This window comes from Cervus elaphus, chromosome 28 (genome assembly GCF_910594005.1).
Source record: "Cervus elaphus chromosome 28, mCerEla1.1, whole genome shotgun sequence".
NCBI classification, from domain to species: Eukaryota; Metazoa; Chordata; class Mammalia; order Artiodactyla; family Cervidae; genus Cervus; species Cervus elaphus.
The window spans coordinates 18676927-18695328 of record NC_057842.1 but is presented as its reverse complement, the minus strand read 5'-3'; the positions used below and the strand labels follow the sequence as shown (position 1 = coordinate 18695328).

General features: G+C 38.9%; 1 protein-coding gene across 7 annotated transcripts in view; it reads right to left on the bottom strand.

Annotated features, from left to right (window-relative positions):
* Positions 1 to 18402, bottom strand: part of SENP6 (SUMO specific peptidase 6) — a 133056-nt gene that overhangs the window by 100727 nt on the left and 13927 nt on the right. For 4 of the 7 annotated variants that reach the window (XM_043890382.1, XM_043890383.1, XM_043890384.1 and 1 more), the window contains exon 2: positions 63 to 156. In XM_043890382.1, the coding sequence (XP_043746317.1) occupies positions 63 to 156 (94 nt within the window). Of the gene's footprint in view, positions 1 to 62; positions 157 to 1184; positions 1344 to 18402 lie in introns of all 7 variants that reach the window. The other 3 variants (XM_043890386.1, XM_043890388.1, XM_043890389.1) reach the window with 1 other exon arrangement.

The window sequence follows — 18402 nt, the reverse complement described above, 5'->3', positions numbered from 1 at the left end:
TGTTTTTCTAATGAAAAGTTTCATTCTTATAAAATATCTGAGGGGGTAAAAAAAATTCTTACTCTTTATCTGTATCTCCTTCACTTTCTTCTCCATGATCAAAGCTCCAATTATTTTTAAAACCTCCATCTCGTTTACATTCTGATCTAGCCAAAGCTGAAATAAAAACAAACTCAGATAAGTATTCATTAACAGAGCTATTCAATATAAAATAAAATTGAGCATTTGCCAAACTCTTTGCTTAGTCAAGATTTTCTTTTGTCTTTTGCCTACTGCCTCTAAGAGAAAAAGAACACATTAAAATCTGTTTTTGCTAATTTACACTTGTCCATATGTGTGAATGTGCTACAGAAAAAAAGCTCAAATTCAGTAAAATATTTTTAAAAAACTGTGGACAGGAACACATGAATATGTATGAAATACATAAAAATCACCCCTGTATCTCCATATTTGATCACTGGTTCTAGAAATTAGTAACTTAATTTGCTTGCCTTATTTATGAGAACTAAATCCAGACCACCAGCCTTTTTGCTACCTCAGTCAACCGTCTCTGCATTTTAACAGAAAAGAAACAAACCAAGGTTTTTGGGGTTAGCATCAGGGAGAGCTCAATGTTCAAAAAACCTCTCCAAATCAGCACACCAAACATGCTTAACTATGAGATTAAAATCATATAAATGCATGCCTGAAATATCCTGAAGCCATAAACAACTAGAAAGTGGGAACCTGAGAAATAAATGAAGTTCTGAAGGTGGCGTTTGTTTTGGAGCCACAGAACAAAAACCTGCAGAGAAGGCAATGGCACCCCACTCCAGTACTCTTGCCTGGAAAATCCCATGGATGGAGGAGCCTGGTAGGCTCCATGGGGTTGCTAAGAGTCGGACACGACTGAGCAACTTCACTTTCATTTTTCACTTTCATGCATTGGAGAAGGAAATGGCAACCCACTCCAGTATTCTTGCCTGGAGAATCCCAGGGACGGGGGAGCCTGGTGGGCTGCTGTCTATGGGGTTGCATAGAGTCGGACACGACTGAAGTGACTTAGCAGCAACAAAAACCTGAGGCCTAGAGCTTGGGAAGATCAGTTCTGGGGACCCAGCAAGATGAAAGGTCAGAATGAAGACCAGAAGGGCAACAATCCAACTGGCTGAACTAGTGCAGAAAAAAAAAAAAAAACAACTTACTGAAGAAAGAGATGGGAGGATAATTATGACATCATGCTGTTGGTTCAGGGTTCCGGGATTGAACTAAAGACAAACAGAGCTTCCCTGATGGTTCAGCAGGTAAAGAATCCACCAGCAATGCAGGAGACACGTGTTTGATCCCTGGGTCGGCAAGATCCCCTAGAGGAAGAAAATGGCAACCCACTCCAGTGTTCTTCCCTGGGAAATCCCATGGACAGAGAAACCTGGCGGGCTACAGTACAAAGGGTCATAAAGAGCTGGACACGACTGAGCGACTATGAATTCATGCAAAGACAAATAAAGAGTACCTCGGCTTCATGTTTAGGGAATACCTCAACACCAGCTCACAGTTACACAGGTTTGGGACCAGAATTTTCATAACCTACATGGTCCAGAAGAGTCCATAATTAAAATAGTCTCATAGCCTATATGGCCCAGAAAAGCCCCTACTTAAAATGGAAAAGATGCACAATATCACAAAGATGTTAGGAAAGTGCAAAGCAAAAGTATAATGAGATACTATTTCACATTCGTTAGGATGGCTATTTTTTTACATGGAAAACATAAGTGTTGGTGAGGATGTGGAGAAACTGGAACTCTTATGCATTACCTGTTGGAATATAAAATGGTGCGGCCATTGTGGAAAACACCTGGCAGTTCCTCAGAAAGTTAAACATAGAACTACTCTATGATCAGTGATCCTACTTCTAGAAATATACCCCAAAACAACTGAGACCATGGACTCTAAAACTTGTCACCAAAGTTCACAGCAGTATTATGCACAAAAGTCAGAAGGTGGAAACAACCCACATGTGCATCAGCAGATGAATGGATAAACAAAACATGCTGTGTTCACAAATACACATATAGAGGATTATTTTTTTAATTATAAAGATATGAATTCTGACATGCTACAACATGGATGAACCTTGAAAACAGGAGTAAAATGCTTTATCCATTTGAACTCATGGGGCTTCTCTGGTAGCTCAACTGGTAAAGAATACACCTGCAATGCAGGAAACCTAGGTTCAATCCCTGGGGTGGGAAGATCCCCTGGAGAAGAGAACGGCTACCCACTCCAGTATTCATGCCTGGAGAATTCCATGGACAGACGAGCCTGGCAGGCTACAAGTCCATGGGGTCGCAAAGAGTCAGACACGACTAAGCAACTTTCACTTTCATTTTAATCATGCCAGACACAGAAGGAGGAATATTGTATGTTTCTATTTATATGATATATCTAAAATAGGCAAATTCAGAGAGCAAGTAGAATAGAGGTTCCCAGGGGCTGAAAGGAAAAGAGAATGTAGAGTTATTTTTTAATGGGTACTGAGCTTTTGTCTGGGATGATGAAAAAGTTAGAGAAATGGATAGTGGTGATAGTTGCACAACATTATGAATGTACTTAATGCCAATTTACATTTATATATTTATAAACAGTTAAAATAATAAATTTTATGCTGTGTATATTTTCCCACAGTAAAAAACTGTAAAGGCTAAAATGTAAGTACCAAAACCCCTAAATGACTAGCAGAATCAAATATAAATCTTCTCTAAAAAACTAAAACATCAATGCCTCAAAAAAAATTCAACAAAATATGAGTTTACAACCAAAAATATTATGAAGTAGGTGGAAAGAAGTCATCAGGAGCAAATCTGAAACCTCTTTACATGTATGATATACATAAATAAATAGTAGATAATAGGAGCAAGGTTTTTCTTTCAGAAAAAGAAGTTATAAATAAGAGAGGAGAGCTAGAATGAACTGTTCATTCTAGTGGTGCTAGGTTAGAGCAAGAGGTATCAGTATGAACTTATATTTATTTGATACACATACAGATGAATAGATACAGAAACAAATATAGAGACCCTGTTCCACGGGCTAGAAGAGCTAAAGGTCTGTCCTCAGAGAAAGTCTACAAGTGATATCCCAGTAGCAACAAGCACACTTACAGTCAGATTTTATTTTCTGAATACCATTCTCCAATACAAGGAGCCAGAGCTCCCAGGAGAAATGACTGATTCTAGGATGAGGCAGGAAAAATACAAGGTAAGTCTGGAGTATTCTGCAGGGCCAGAAAGCAAGAAGGCGTTTTAAAAAAAAAGGATGGGAAATTTCAAAAGGATTCAGGAGCAACCTAAAAGAACCTACCAATCACCAAAAGTGGGACAATTTTCGCAAAAATAAATGATAACAGTACTGAATTATAATCCCCTAATAAAATATTCATGATATAAATAACTGAATAAATAAATAAATGGGGAGAAGGGACACATCTTCCTTACAGAATTCCAAATAATACATATACAAACCCCTGCCTTTGAGAGACAGAACTTGTAACTCACCTCCCAAGAGTCAACTACAGAAAAATGTGACTAACAGCAAGAAATCTGATAATCACTACCTGCATCAAGTGAACATCAAAGTTAACATCAAAAGTGATGCTTTATTCATAGCATTCCCTTCATGGATCATAGCCTTGTCGTGGTGAAGGTACTTGCATAACTCAATGAAGCTATGAGCCGTGCTGTGCGGGGCCACCGAGGATGAACAGGTCATGATGGAGAGTTCTGAAAAAATGACATCCACTGGAGGAGGGAATGACAAATCACTCCAATATTCTTGCCTCAAAAACCCCATGAACAGTATGAAAAGGCAAAAAAAGATATGACACCTGGAGATGAGCCCCCCAGGTCAGAAAGTGTTCAATATGCTACTGAGAAAGAGCGCAGAAATAGCTCCAGAAAGAATAAAGAGGATGGGCCAAATGGAAATGACACAAAGTTGTGGATATGCCTCGGGGTGAAAATAAAGTCCGATGCTGTAAAGAATACTGCATAGGAACCTGGAATGTTAGGACCATGAATCAAGATGAAGATCAACATTTTAGGTATCAGTGAACTAAACTGGACAGGAACAGGCATTTAATTCAGATGACCACTGTATCTACTACTGTGGGCAAGAATGCCTTAGAAGAACTGAAATAGCCCTCATAATCAAGAAAAGAGTCCAAAGTGAACTCCTTATTGCAAAGAAAACAACTAGACCTTTCAGGTAGAACTTAAATCAAATCCCTTATGATTATACAGTGGAGGTGATGAATAGATTCAAGGGATTAGATCTGGTGGAAAGAGTGTCTGAAGAACTATGGATGGAGGTTCATAACACTGTACGGAAAGCAGTGACCAAAATCATCCCCAAGAAGAGAAAAGCAAGAAGGCAAAGTGGTTGTCTGAGGAGACTTTACAAATAGCTGAGAAAAGAGAACAAGCAAAAGGCAAGGAAGAAAGGGAAAAATATATCCAACAACACACAGCAAGAACAGCAAGGAGAGAGAAGAAAGTCTTGTTAAGTGAACAATGTAAAGAAATAGAGGAAAATAATAGAATGGGAGACTAGAGATCTCTGCAAGAAAATTAGAGATACCCAGGAAACATTTAATGCAAAGATGGGCACGATAAAGGACAGAAACAGTAGGGACCTAACAGAAGGAGAAGAGACTAAGAAGAGGTGGCAAGAATACACTGAAGCATTGTACAAAAAAGGTCTTAATGACCCAGATAATCACGATGGTGTGATCACTCACCTAGAGCCGGACATCCTGGAATGCAAAGTCAAGTGGGCCTTAGGAAGTATCACTATGAACAAAGCTAGTTGAGGTGACGGAATTCCAATTGAGCTATTTCAAATCCTTAAAAATGATGCTGTCGAAGTGCTGCACTCCAACAAGCCAGCAAATATGGAAAACTCAGCAATGTCCACAGGACTGGAAAAGGTCAGTTTTCATTCTAATCCCAAAGAAAAGCAATGCCAAAGAGTGCTCAAACTACCATACAGCTACACTCATTTCACATGCTAACAAGGTAATGTTCAATATTCTTCAAGCTAGGCTTCAACAATACGTGAACTGAGAACTTTCAGATATACAAGCTGAGTTTACAAAAGGCAGAGGAACGAGAAATCAAATTGCCAACATTAGTTGGATTATACAGAAAGCAAGGGAATCCCACAAAAACACCTACTTTTGTTTTATTAACTATAAAGCTTTGACTGTGTGGATCACAACAACCTGTGAAAAACTCTTAAAAGAGAGGGGAGTACCAGACCACCTTACCTGCCTCCTGAGAAACCTGGATGCAGGTCAAGAAGCAAGTCAGAACCACACATGGAACAACAGAGTGGTTCAAAATTGAGAAAGGAGTATATCAAGGCTGTATATTGTCACCCTGCTTATTTAACTCATATGCAGAATACATCATGCAAAATGCCAGACGGGATGAATCACAAGCTGGAATCTAGGTTGCTGAGAGAAGCATCAATAACCTCAGATATGCAGATAATACCATTCTAATGGCAAAAAGCAAAGAGAAACTAAAGAGCCTCTTGATTAGGGTGAAAGAGAGTGAAAAAGCTGGCTTAAAACTCAACATTCAAAAAAATGAACATCAGTGGCATTCAGGCCCACCACTTCATGGCAAACAGAAGGGGAAAACGTGGAAACAGTGACAGATTTTATCATCTTGGGCTCCAAAATCACTGCAGACAGTGACTGCACCCGTGAAATTAAAAGACGCTTGCTCCTTGGAAGGAAACCTATGACAAACCTAGACAATGGATTAAAAAGAAGAGACATCACTTTGCCAACAAAGGTCCGTAGAGTCAAAGCCATGGTATCTTCAGTAATCATGAATGGATGTAAGAGTTGGACCATAAAGAAGGATGAGTGCCTAAGAATTTGGGCTTCTGAATTGTGTATTGAAAGACTATTGAGAGTCCCTTGGAGATCAAACCAGTCAACCCTAAAGGAAACCAACCTGAATATTCATTGGAAGGACTGATGTTGAAACTGAAGCTCCAATATTTTGGCCACCTCAGGTGAAGGCCAGCTCACTGGAAAAGACCTTGATGCTAGGAAAGATTGAAGGCAAAAGGAGAAAGGGGCAACAGAGGATGAGATGGTTGGACAGTATCACTGACTCAATGTATGTGAGTTGAGTAAACTTCGGGAGATGGTGAAGGACAGGGAAGCTTGGCATGCTGCATTTCATGAGGTTGCATTTCAAGAGCTGGATATGACTTAGGGACTGAACAACAACAACATTAATAGCACATTTAATACGATGTGATGAAAATGTGACTTCAGATGTTTTCTTCCCCAAAACCCATGTCAGTTTTGTCATGAGAACACATCAGATAAACTCAAACTGAGGAACATTTTAGAAAATCCTGACCAGGACAGTTTAAAACTGTCAAGGTTACAAAAAAAGAAGATTAAAGAAATCGACATGATCAGAGGGGACAAAGGTGACACAGCAACCAAATGCAATGTGGAGTCCCGGATCCTACAAAATAAACAAGACATTGATGAAGTAACTAGTGAAATTCAAGTCTGCAGTTTAGGTAACAGTATTATGCCCTTGTTAATTTCCTAGTTTTTTACAAACATATGAGAATCTAAGTTGGCAACATTAGGGGAAGATGGGTAAACAGTACAAAGCAACTATAACATCTCTGAAACTTCTCTATAAATCTAAAATTATCCCTTCAAAATATTCAGAAACCAAATGTAAAATAAACCTGTGTTTTTTTTTTTTTTTTAAGGGTTATGAAGAACATAATAAACTCTGACGATTACTAGTCTACAAAGACTCCTAAATGCAGCAACTAGTACCCGTCACTGAAAGCTGGGCAGGTCACCAGAATGGCCACTAAGCAGTGAAAGACCAGGAGACCTTGCGCTGTGGATACCCTGAAGGAGCAGGGCTCTGTGCACACAGTTCCAACAAGTCCAAGCACGTCATCTCCTAATTGACAGCAGATTAGAACCTACAAATCAGGGAGAGGAAAATAACCTAACGAAAGTGATGACTGCCAATTAGAACAAAATAAAAATAAAAAACAAGCAAATTCTAAAAACATACATTTTAGAGCAACTTGCACGAAGGAAAAAAACTTTGAACCCCCAGAAATCCCTGAGAGTATCAGCACTCTTTGCTGTCCTATTATGGTTGACACTCATAATAATCAGAGTGGAAAATTACATCCACTGTATTCTATTTAACAAAATTAAAGGAAATAACAAAAGCTAAAGAAAGAGCTCCGTTAAGCAACATAAATTAAATACTGCATTTTTCTCCATGCACCTCCATTAAAATGACAGTAATGAAAGCAAAGGGGAGAAGTAGAAACCTGTAAGAACAGAAAGAACCCAGAAAGAAGACAACAGCAGCTGACCGATGTACCTAAACTAATGAAAGATGAAAATTTGATGGATGCATAGGAACTGATTTAGTTTGTCTACAGAAAGAAACAAACACCTGTGAGGACACAAATATTACCAAACTGACAAAAGAAAAAAATTTTTGAATACTGCTATCAATAAAAGATGATTGAATTATTATAAATCTCTCTGAAAAGAAAAATTCAGACACAGAAGGCCTCTCCCATAATTTCTTTCAAGCTTTTAAAAAACACCAACAAATAGATCTACACTTTTCCAGAAAAGTGAAAAAAAAAAAAAGAATAAGTGGAGAAGGAAATGGCAACCCACTCCAGTATTCTTGCCTGGAAAAATCCATGGACAGAGGAGTCTGGCGGGCTGCAGTCCATGGGGTTACATGACTGAGCATGTGTGCACGAGGGCGGAGGGAGATGGGCTGGTAGCAATAAAGTGGTAGAACTAAAAAAAAAAAAAAAAGAAGAAGGAACATTTTGCAGCTCCTTTCATGAGGCCAGAAGACTCTATCCCAAATCTTATGATAACATTTAAGGAAGGAAAATGCCATGAGAACATGCTCTCATGAAGACAGACATCTAACTCAAGATAACAGTAAATCAAATACAGTGATAGATAATAATATATTACAACCAAGTAGGGTTTATTCTACAAGTGAGTTCATATTTGAAAATCATGAATGTAATTCACAAAATAAAAACTCTTAGCAAACTAAGTATAGAAGGAATAAAAAGAAAAGAGTAACTACTGCACAAAAACCTTTGGAAAACACTGTAACTTTTCCCCTGCCATAAGCAGCATGAGCAGTTCTACTGAACCATGCAGTAAAGGTCCTAGCCCACACAGCATGACGGGGCAGAAAACATCTGCAAGGGGTGAGGAAAGCGAACAAGCAGCAAATGTCTCCATGCGCACGGCCCAGAGACCTAACAAACTGGAGGCACAAGGCATCTGAACGTAGGAGGAAAACCTGACTTTTTTTTAAAGAGCAAGTATTTAGTAGAATGTGAATTAAATATATAAGAAGGATACAACTGGAAAATCATAATTTGGGAACTATTATAATAAAAACTGATTAAAGCATGCATCATCAAGGAATAATAAATGGAAAGAAGCTAATACTAAGGGTGAAATCTGGTAAGAAATGTTATTACATTGTCTCAAAGTAGTTCCCCACAGAATATTAATTAATTACAAAGGAGAATATAGTACCTTTCAGTGGAGAAACCTGGCAAAAACCATCTTAACTAAGTGATCAAAGATAATTTCACCAGTAAATAAGACAAAAGCTCATTACTATGGCATTCCTTATAAAAATGCATAACCTAAATCAAATCATGAGGAAGCATCAGACAAACCCAAACTACAAAATAACTGTAAAGTTTATGGCTTCCCAGGTGGTATAGTGGTAAAAAAATCCGCCTGCTGATGTAGGATGCAAATTCCATCCCTGGGTCAGGAAGATTCCCCTGGAGCAGAAACTGCTCAGAGGGTAAAGAATGTGCCTGCAATGCAGAAGACCAGGGTGTGGTCCCTGCGTTGGGAAAATTCCCTGGAGAAAGGAATGGCTACTCACTCCAGTAGTGTTGTCTGGAGAATCTCATGGAGAGAGGAGCCTGATGGGCTATACAGTCCATGAGGTTGCAAAGAGTGGGACATGACTGAGAGATTGACTGCACACACACACGTTAAACATGTCAATGTAAAGAGAGAAAAGAAAGACTGGAATACTACTCCAGATTAAAAAAGACAGAAGAAACATGACTAATAAATGCCGTAAGTGATCCAAAATTGGACCCAGAACCAGAATTTTTTTTTTTCCTAAAAAGAACATTTTAGGTCAACAGTAAAAATTGAAATAAAGTCTGTAGATTAGGCAATAGTATTATATTAATGTTAAGTTTTCTGATTTTGATAACTACACTGTAGTAATTTAAGAGGATCTATAGTTCAAAAAACATGAAGAAGAGGTAAGACAATGAAGTAAGTTGGGGTAATGAGCAGTATGCCTGAAATTTACTTTCAAGTGGTTCAGGGGGGAAAAGTAAGCATATATAAACATATAGAGTTAGAGAGAGAATACAATAAAGCAATGATGGTAAATATCAATACTGGGGGAAATAAGTTAAGGGCAAATGAAAATTCTTTGTACTAATCTTACAACTACCACAAGATCCAGTACCTTGGGAGGAAAGTCTCAACTATAAATTGATGAACTGTTGGAGGTTCAGTATTTACATGAGGGTTAAAATTCCAGAGGCACCCACTCATAAGAGGGGATCCCACTCTGGTGAGTTTCACCTTCAGGAGCTTGACCAGGTTCTCCCAGTAAACACTGGAGAAAAATCCACCCCCGCCCACCCTTCCCTTCCATCTGGGAAAGGGAAAAAGGAACCATTTTGAGATGCAAGAGAAGACTCTGTTCTTAACAAGGCCTCAGGAGTAAGAAAGAGCCTAACCTACAGAAGTTTTATTAAACTGACACAACTCCTGCTGGGAGAAGGGAGATACCCAACACCAGCCCATTCTAGCCATCCCGTCCCACCTAAGAGTAGAGAAAAACACTGAGAAACACGTGTAAAGATCCCAGTTTAGAGGCCTAGGCTCATGGAACTGAAGATCAGACCCAATCCCACAACTGTAGAATGCTTCCTATTACCCGAAAACCTGTAGTTCCTTTTACCCAGTATATCATGTCCAGGTATCAAGAAAAAATTTAAGACATACTAAAAGGCAAAAAGCACAATTTGATGTGATAAAACAACCATCAAGGCAGACATGGCATGGATGCTGGAATTATCAAGCTGGTAATTTAAACAACTGTGATTACTCCGATAAGGGCTCTAATGGTTAAAGCAGACAGTACAGCAAGACAGTTAACTAACAAATTAACACCTCTGCAATGTAAGCAGAGGTGAAATCCTAAGAACCAAAAATTAATGCTAGAAATAAAAATATGTAACAGAAAGGAAAGATGCCTCTGATGAGCTTATTAGTAGATTAGACACAGCTAAGGAAAGAATCTCTGAACTTGAGTGTATCAATGAAAGGGAAAGTGAAAGTCGCTCAGTCGTGTCCGACTCTTTGTGACCCCATGGACTACATAGTCTATGGAACTCTCCAGGCCAGAATACTGGAGTGGGTAGCCTTTCCCTTCTTCACGGATCGAACCCAGGTCTACCGCACTGCAGGCAGATTCTTTACCAGCTGAGCCACAAGGGAAGCCCAAGAATACTGGAGTGGGTTGCCACTTCCTTCTCCAGCGGATCAAATGGGGTCTCCTGCATTGCAGGCGGATTCTTTATCAAGTGAGCTATCAAGAAAGCCAAAGAGAGCTGACTGAAGGGGGTAAAAAAAAGAAACAACGCCCAAGGGTCGTGGGAGAAGTGCAAAAGGTGTAACCTATGTTTAATAGAAATACTAGGAGGAGAAGAAAGGAAAGAACAAATATTTGAAACAATAAAAGACTGAGAATTTTCCCAAATTAACATTAAGCAACAAACCACAGATCCAGGAAGTTCTGAGGCAGAATAAATCTAAAAAACTACACTTAGGTGTCAGCTACATATTGGCACTTGCCAAGAACATCTGCCAGCAACTGAACAACAAGGGCCTCTGCCATCTGCCTCTGCAGAGACTGAACCCTGTGTTGCTGTAGCGGCTGACCTTCAACACCCACTGAGGAGAATTCAGGATGCAGAGTGAGGCACTCTGCTCCAGGGAACCGGGTAAAACAGATCTTCAGACAATTAGGTACTTTCAGGAACTGATTTCATGATCTGAATCCTTGCATCTCCTCATATCTAGAAAAGCACTAAATCCCCTTCATGGTGACATCAGCTCCTTGTGACTAGCAGAAAACCTTCTGTAAAATAAGCACCTGACTATGCTGAACTCCCTTTTCAGCAAAATCTTATATGCTGACCCTCCTCCACTACTGCTTTGGGGCAGTCTCTGAGAGCGATCTATCTGAGGTGCCGTCTCCCAGGCTGCAGTGGTCATTTAGCCTCAAACAAAACTGACCTCACAGCTCTCACATTGTGCATCATTTTAGTCGACACAGGCATATCATTTTCAAACCACAGGCAGAGGCAGGATGGGGAAGGGGTGGGCGGGTGATGCTGAAAGCCACCCCGGGTGGTGGTGGGGGTGGGGGGAAGTAAGAATTGTAACTGAATTTGAATTCTCCTTGGAAATTATACAAACAAGACAGTAAAGTGAAACAATATAAAGTATTGGGGCGGGGGGAGACGCTGGATTTCTGTACCCTGTGATATTATTATTCAATGTGTTAAGTCGCTTTAGTCGTGTTCGACTCTGTGGCAACCTAAGGACTATAGCCCACCAGGCTCCTCTACCATGGGATTCTCCAGGCAAGAAAATGGAGTGGGCTGCCATTCCCTTTACAGATAGTAAAGGAAAAATAAGACTTTCTTAGACAAATATCCAGAGAACTTGCTGCTGTTTTGCAAATGTTTTTTTTAAAAAAGTCCTTTGGAGGGAAGAAAAATGATGTAGGTTAGAAATCTGAATGTATATAAAGAAAGGCTATTGAGAAGGAATAAGTGAAGATAAAATTAAAACTTCAATTTTTCTTATTTCCAATAGCAGGTAGTAGTTTGAGGAAAATAACATAAACAAGGTATTTGATTATATATCTTCTGTGTTGTATTTACATAGAGATACAGATTGGGAAGAAAGAAATAAAACTTTGTTTGCAGATGACATGATCATCTAGGTAGAAAATCCGAATCACTCAAAAAAGAAAAAAAAAAAAAAAACCACCCTCTTGGAACTACAAAGCAAATACAGTAAGGCTGCAGGATACAAGGTTAATACAAAAAAATTACACTTTCCTATATACCAATAATGAGCAAGATGAATGTGAAATTAAAAACACAATAACACTGACATTAGCCCCCCAAAAATGAAATACTTAGCTATAAAGCTAACAAAATACATACAAAATCTACACAGGGGAAACTACGAAACTCTGATGGATGAAATGAAAGAAAAACTAAATAAAATGGAGAAGATACTTTGTGTTCATAGATAGGAAGATTCAATACCATCAAGATGTCAGTTCTTTCTAACTTTATAAATTCAATGCAACTGCAAAGATTTAGCAAGTTATTTTATGGATGTTAAGAAACTGATTCTAAAGTTTACATGGAAAGGGAAAAGATTCAGAATAGTCATCACAATGGTTGTTTAGTCTGACTCTTTTTGCCACTCCAACTGCAGCCCACCAGGTTCCTCTAACCATGGGATTTCCCAGCCAAGAATACTGGAGTTGGCTGCCATTTCCTTCTTCAGTGGATCTTCCCAATCCAGGGATTGAACCTGCATCTCCTGCATTGCAGCTGAATTCTTTACCACCGAGTCACCAGGGGAGCCCAGTCACAATGTTTAAGAACAAATCTGGAGAACAGACACCAGCTGACTTCAAAGATTTATAAAGGCACAGTAATCAAGTCAGAGTAGTATTGGCAAAGAACAAATAAATCAGTGGAAAAGAATACAGAGCCCAGAATAGAGCCACATTAGTCAACTGTTGTTTGTCAAGGGTGGAAAGGCAAAACAACAGAGCCAAAGACAACCTTTCTGAAAATGGTGCTGGAACAACTGCACGTTCACATGCAAAGTAATGAATCTAGACACGGACCTTATGCCACTCACAAAAATTAATTCAAAGTGAAACAAACTAATTTAAAATGGATCACAGACCTAAGTGTAAAATACACAACTATAAAACTCCTAGAAGATAACATAGGAGAAAATCTAGCTGGTATGGAGATGACTCTTTAGCTAAAACACCAAAGGTATAATCCATGAAAGAAACAATTGATAAACTGGACTTCATTACAATTAAAAACTTTTGCTCTGCCAAGAAAACCAGAAAACAAGCCACAGACTGGGAGAAAATATCTACAGAAAAACAAATCTGATAAAGGACTTTATCCAAAATATACATAGAACTCAAAGATTTAAAAAAAAAAAAAAAACCTGACTAAAAAATAAGTCAAAGACCTTAACAGACACCTTATCAAAGAAAATACAGACATGGCAAACGAGCACATGAAAAAATTCTTCAAATCATATGTTATAAGGGAAATGCAAACTAAAATAATGAGATACCACTACCCATCCATTAAAACTGACAAAATCTGGAACACTAACACCAAACGCTCCGAGGATGTGGCACAAGAGCGCTGGTTCACTGCTGGGGAGAGCACACAACAGTGCAGGTTCAGTTTCCCACAAAGCAAAACGCGCTGTTACCACGCGGTTCAACAACTGCACTCCCTGATATTCACCCACAGGAGTGAAAACTAACGTCCACACTGAATCCACACACAGAGAGTTACAGCAGCTCCATCACAACTGGCAAAACTTGGAAGCGACCAAGATGTCCTTCAGCAAGTAGGTGGATGAATAAACTGTGGTAAATTAAATGAAATGTTATTTGGGGGGGAAAAAAAGGAGTCGCCAAGTCATGAAACGACATGGAGGATGAAACGACCTTAAATGCCCATTACTCTGGAAAAAAAAAATATCAGAAAAGTAGACCTACTGTATGATTTCACCTAGATGACATTGTGAATAGGCAAAACTATGCGCAGTAAAAAGGTCAGTAGTTGCAAGGATGAGGTGGGTGTGGGGGGTGGAGGGATGAACAGGTAGAACAATGAAGATTTTTATGGCAATGAAAATACTCTGTATGATACAATAATGATAGGTATATGTCATTATACACTTGTCCAAACTCACAGACTATACCACACAATGTATAGTCTATGGGTGAACCATAATGTAAACTACGGACTTTTGAGAGATTATGATGTGTCAATGGAGGGTTATCAATTATAGCAGACATACCACTCTGGTGGGAGATATTGATATTGGTGAAGGCTATGCATGTGTTGGGGTGGGAGGTATATGGCAAATCTCTGTACCTTCCTCTCTCAACTTTGCTGAGAACCTAAAATTTCTCTTTAAAAAAAGAGTAAAAAAAATAAGTAAACCTTTTGCATAGTTAGAAAAAGAAGTCTTCTCTGCCCAGTTTTATTTTTTATTGGAATATAATTGCTTTACAATGTTATGTCAGTTTCTGCTGTACAAGGAAGTGAATCAACTAGATGTGAAATATATCCCCCCTCCCTCATAGACCTCACTTCCCCAACCCCATCCCACCTCTCGAGGTCACAGAGCACTGAGCTGAGATTCCTGTGCATTACAGCAGGTTCCCACTAGCTAGGGATTTTACTCATGGTAACGTATATATGCCAATCCTACTCCCCCAACTAATCCCCGCCCCCCCCCCACCCGTGTCCACATGCCTGTTCACTATGTCTGCATCTCTACTCCTGCTCTGGAAATAGGTTCATCTGTACCATTTTTCTAGACTCTACATATATAGATATATGTGGAACGCATGTATATTCCACATATGTGCATTTATATATGATGTTTTTCTCTTTCTGACTTTCTTCACTCTGCGTGACAGACTCCAGGGCCATTCCTGTCGGGCTTCACTGAGTTATAACTGAACAACTGGGTAAGTTCAAGGTGTACAGCCTAACGACCTGACTTAAATATACTGCGGAATAATTACTGTTATATGCTCAGTTAACAACTATCATCTCATACAGATGAAAGAAAGAAAGAGAGAAAAGGAAGAGAGGGAAGGAAGAGAGGGAAGGAAGAAAACAAAGTTTTTTTTCTTGTGATGAGAACTCTTATGATTTACTTTAACTTCTAAAGAAGTCAAACTACCACACAATTGCACTCATTTCATATGCTAGCATGGTCATGCTCAAAACCCTTCAAGCCAAGCTTCAACAGTACATGAACCAAGAACTTCCAGACGTACAAGCTGGATTTAGAAAAGGCAGAGGAATTTGATCTCTGATCAAATATGCAGAGATCAAATTGCCAATATCCGCTGGATCATCGAAAAGGTAACAGAGTTCCAGAAAGACATCTACTTCTGCTTCACTGACTACACTAAAACCTTTGACTGTGTGGATCACAACAAAGTGTGGAAAATTGTTCAAGAAATGGGAATACCAGACCACCTTACCTGCCTCCTGACAGACCTGTATGCAGGTCAAAAAGCAACAGTTTGAACCAGACATGGAACAATGGACTGGTTCCAAATTGGGAAAGGAGTACTTCAAGGCTGTATATATTGTCACTCTGCTTACTTCACTTAGATACACAGTACATCATGCAAAACACTGGGCTGGATGAAGCACAAAGTGGAATCAAGATTGCTGGAAGAAATATCAATAACCTCACATATGCAGATGACACCATCCTTATGGCAGAAAGTGAAGAGGAACTAAAGAGCCTCTTGATGAAGGTAAAAGAAGAGTGAAAAAGCTGGCTTAAAACTCAATATTCAGAAAACAAAAGATCATGGCATCTGATTCCATCACTTCATGGCAAATAGATGGGAAAACAATGGAAACAGTCACAGACTTTTTATTTTTGGGGGCTCCAAAATCACTGCAGATGGTGACTGCAGCCATGAAATTCAAAGACACCTGCTCCTTGGAAGAAAAGCTATGACAATTCTAGACAGCGTATTAAAAAGCAGAGACATTACTTTGCAAACAAGGCCTGTCTAGTCAAAGCTATGGTTTTTCCAGTAGTCACATCTGGATGTGAGACCTGGACAATAAAAAAGGCTGAGCGCTGAAGAATTCATGCCTTTAAACTGTGGTGCTAGAGAAGCCTTTTGAAAGCCCTTTGGACAGCAAGGAGATCAAACCAGGCAATCCTAAAGGAAATCAGTCCTGAATATTCATTGGAAGGACTGATGCTAAAGCACCAGTATTTTGGCCACCTGATGCGAAGAGCTGACTCGCTGGAAAAGATCCTGCTGCTTGGAAAGACTGAAGGAGGAGACAACAGAGGGTGAGATGGCTAGATGGTATCATTGATTTAATGCATGTGACTTTCAGCAAACTCCAGGATATACTGAAGGACAGGGAAGACTGGTATGCTGTAGTCCATGGGGTTGCAGAGTCGGACACAGACTGAGTGACTGAACAATTATGTCATCGAGGACTATGAACTATAACCATCCATCATTTTTTACATTACAGCCCCAGTACTTATCTATCCTATAACTGGAAGTTTGAACCTTGGACCACCCTCATCCAAGTCCCCTACCTCCCTTGCCCTGCCTCTGCACATCTGATCTTTTTTCCTATGAGTTTGGGATTTTTTATTGTTGTTTCATTTTAAGCTCCCCCCCTTTTTTTCCTTAAAGATTGCACATATCAGTGGGATCACACAGAATTCTTATTTCACTAAGCAAAATGATCTCAGGGTCCACCCATGTTGTCACACATGGTAGGAGTTTTCTTGTCTAAATAATATTCCACTGAATATATATCCACATCTTTATCCACTGATGGACACTTAAGATTGTTTCCAGGTCTTGGCTACTATAAATAACATTGCTGTGAATACTGGGGCACAGTGTTTGTTTCCTTTAGATATATTCATATAAGTAGAATTACTGGATCATAAGATAGCTCTACTTTTAATCTCCTGAAGAACCTCCATACTGTTTTCTACAGGGGCTGTACCAATTTTACAAACCTGACAACAATGCATGGTTATATGATAATCATTCTACAAGATGTAAGGTGATATCTTATGGTGGCTTGATTTACATTTTCCTAGTAATTAGTGATGCTAAGCACCTTTTCATCTGTTGTCCACTTGTAGGCCTTCTTTGGAAAAAATGTCTATTCAAGACCTTTGTCTATTTTTGGTTCGATTATTTGGAGGTTTTACTATTGAGTTTTATGAGTTCTTTTTATATTCTGAATATCAACACCCCTATCAGATTCAGAAGTATTTAATAAAGTCTTTTTAAGGAACTTTTTCAAATATAAAGAAAACATAAGAAACAGATACACTAAAATAGATTTTCAAATTCTGTTACCCCAGCATGGATAGCTTATCACTCTGCTATAATAAAAACCAAAGAAATGAACAGTAATTAATTAAAAAAAAAAAAAAAGGTAAAGTTACAATACAAGGGACCAATAAGACCAAAGAATTTCATGTATCACAAAAACTGCAAGACATTAAGAAAAAAACCCACTATTTTTAAAATGTGCTCATAAAATTATTCCATGCATTAAAAACTAAGCAGTAATTTTATAAGATGTATGCTCAACACATGTAATTCAACCAAGGTTTACTATCCAGACTTTATAAAGAACCCCAACATTCCAACAGAAAACAAAATGTGAAGACATGAGCAATTAAAAATAAAGGAAATACACACAAATTAACCTAAAAAACAAAACAAAACTCATAGATTACTTTTTTAACTTATTCAAGCACCACAAGCAAATAGAAGAGGGATTAACTCTAGGTTGGCACTCAATATTTTTTGAATACTGCATGGACAATGAGCAAATTTTTTAAATACAGCAATAAAGATACTCAACCTCACTATAAACAGAGGTATTACAAGTTCAAATTGCCATCCAATAAACCCCTTCAGACTGGCAAAAACTAAAACATCAGACATTAAGTGGGTGATGATGTGTATAAACAGGAAATCTTAAAAAGTGCTAGTGAAAGCACTTTGGAGATCAATTTGGCAATATCTAGGGTGAAGCTGAAATTGGGTCATGTACCCAATAATTTCAATGCTAAGAAATACTCTAGATCAGATGTAAACAAAGTATGGCCCAGCTAAATCTGGCCTGCTGCTTGATTTTACAAGGCCCATGAGCTAAGAATGTGGCTTTTACATTTTTAAAAGGCTCTTCCCTGGTGGCTCAGACAGAAAAGACTCCACCTGCAATGCAGGAGACCCCAGTTCAATCCCTGGTTCAGGAATATCCCCTGGAGAAGGGACAGGCTACCCACTCCAGTATTCTTGGGTTTTTCTGGTGGCTCAGACAGTAAAGAAACCACTCACAATGGAGGAGACCTGGGTTTGATCC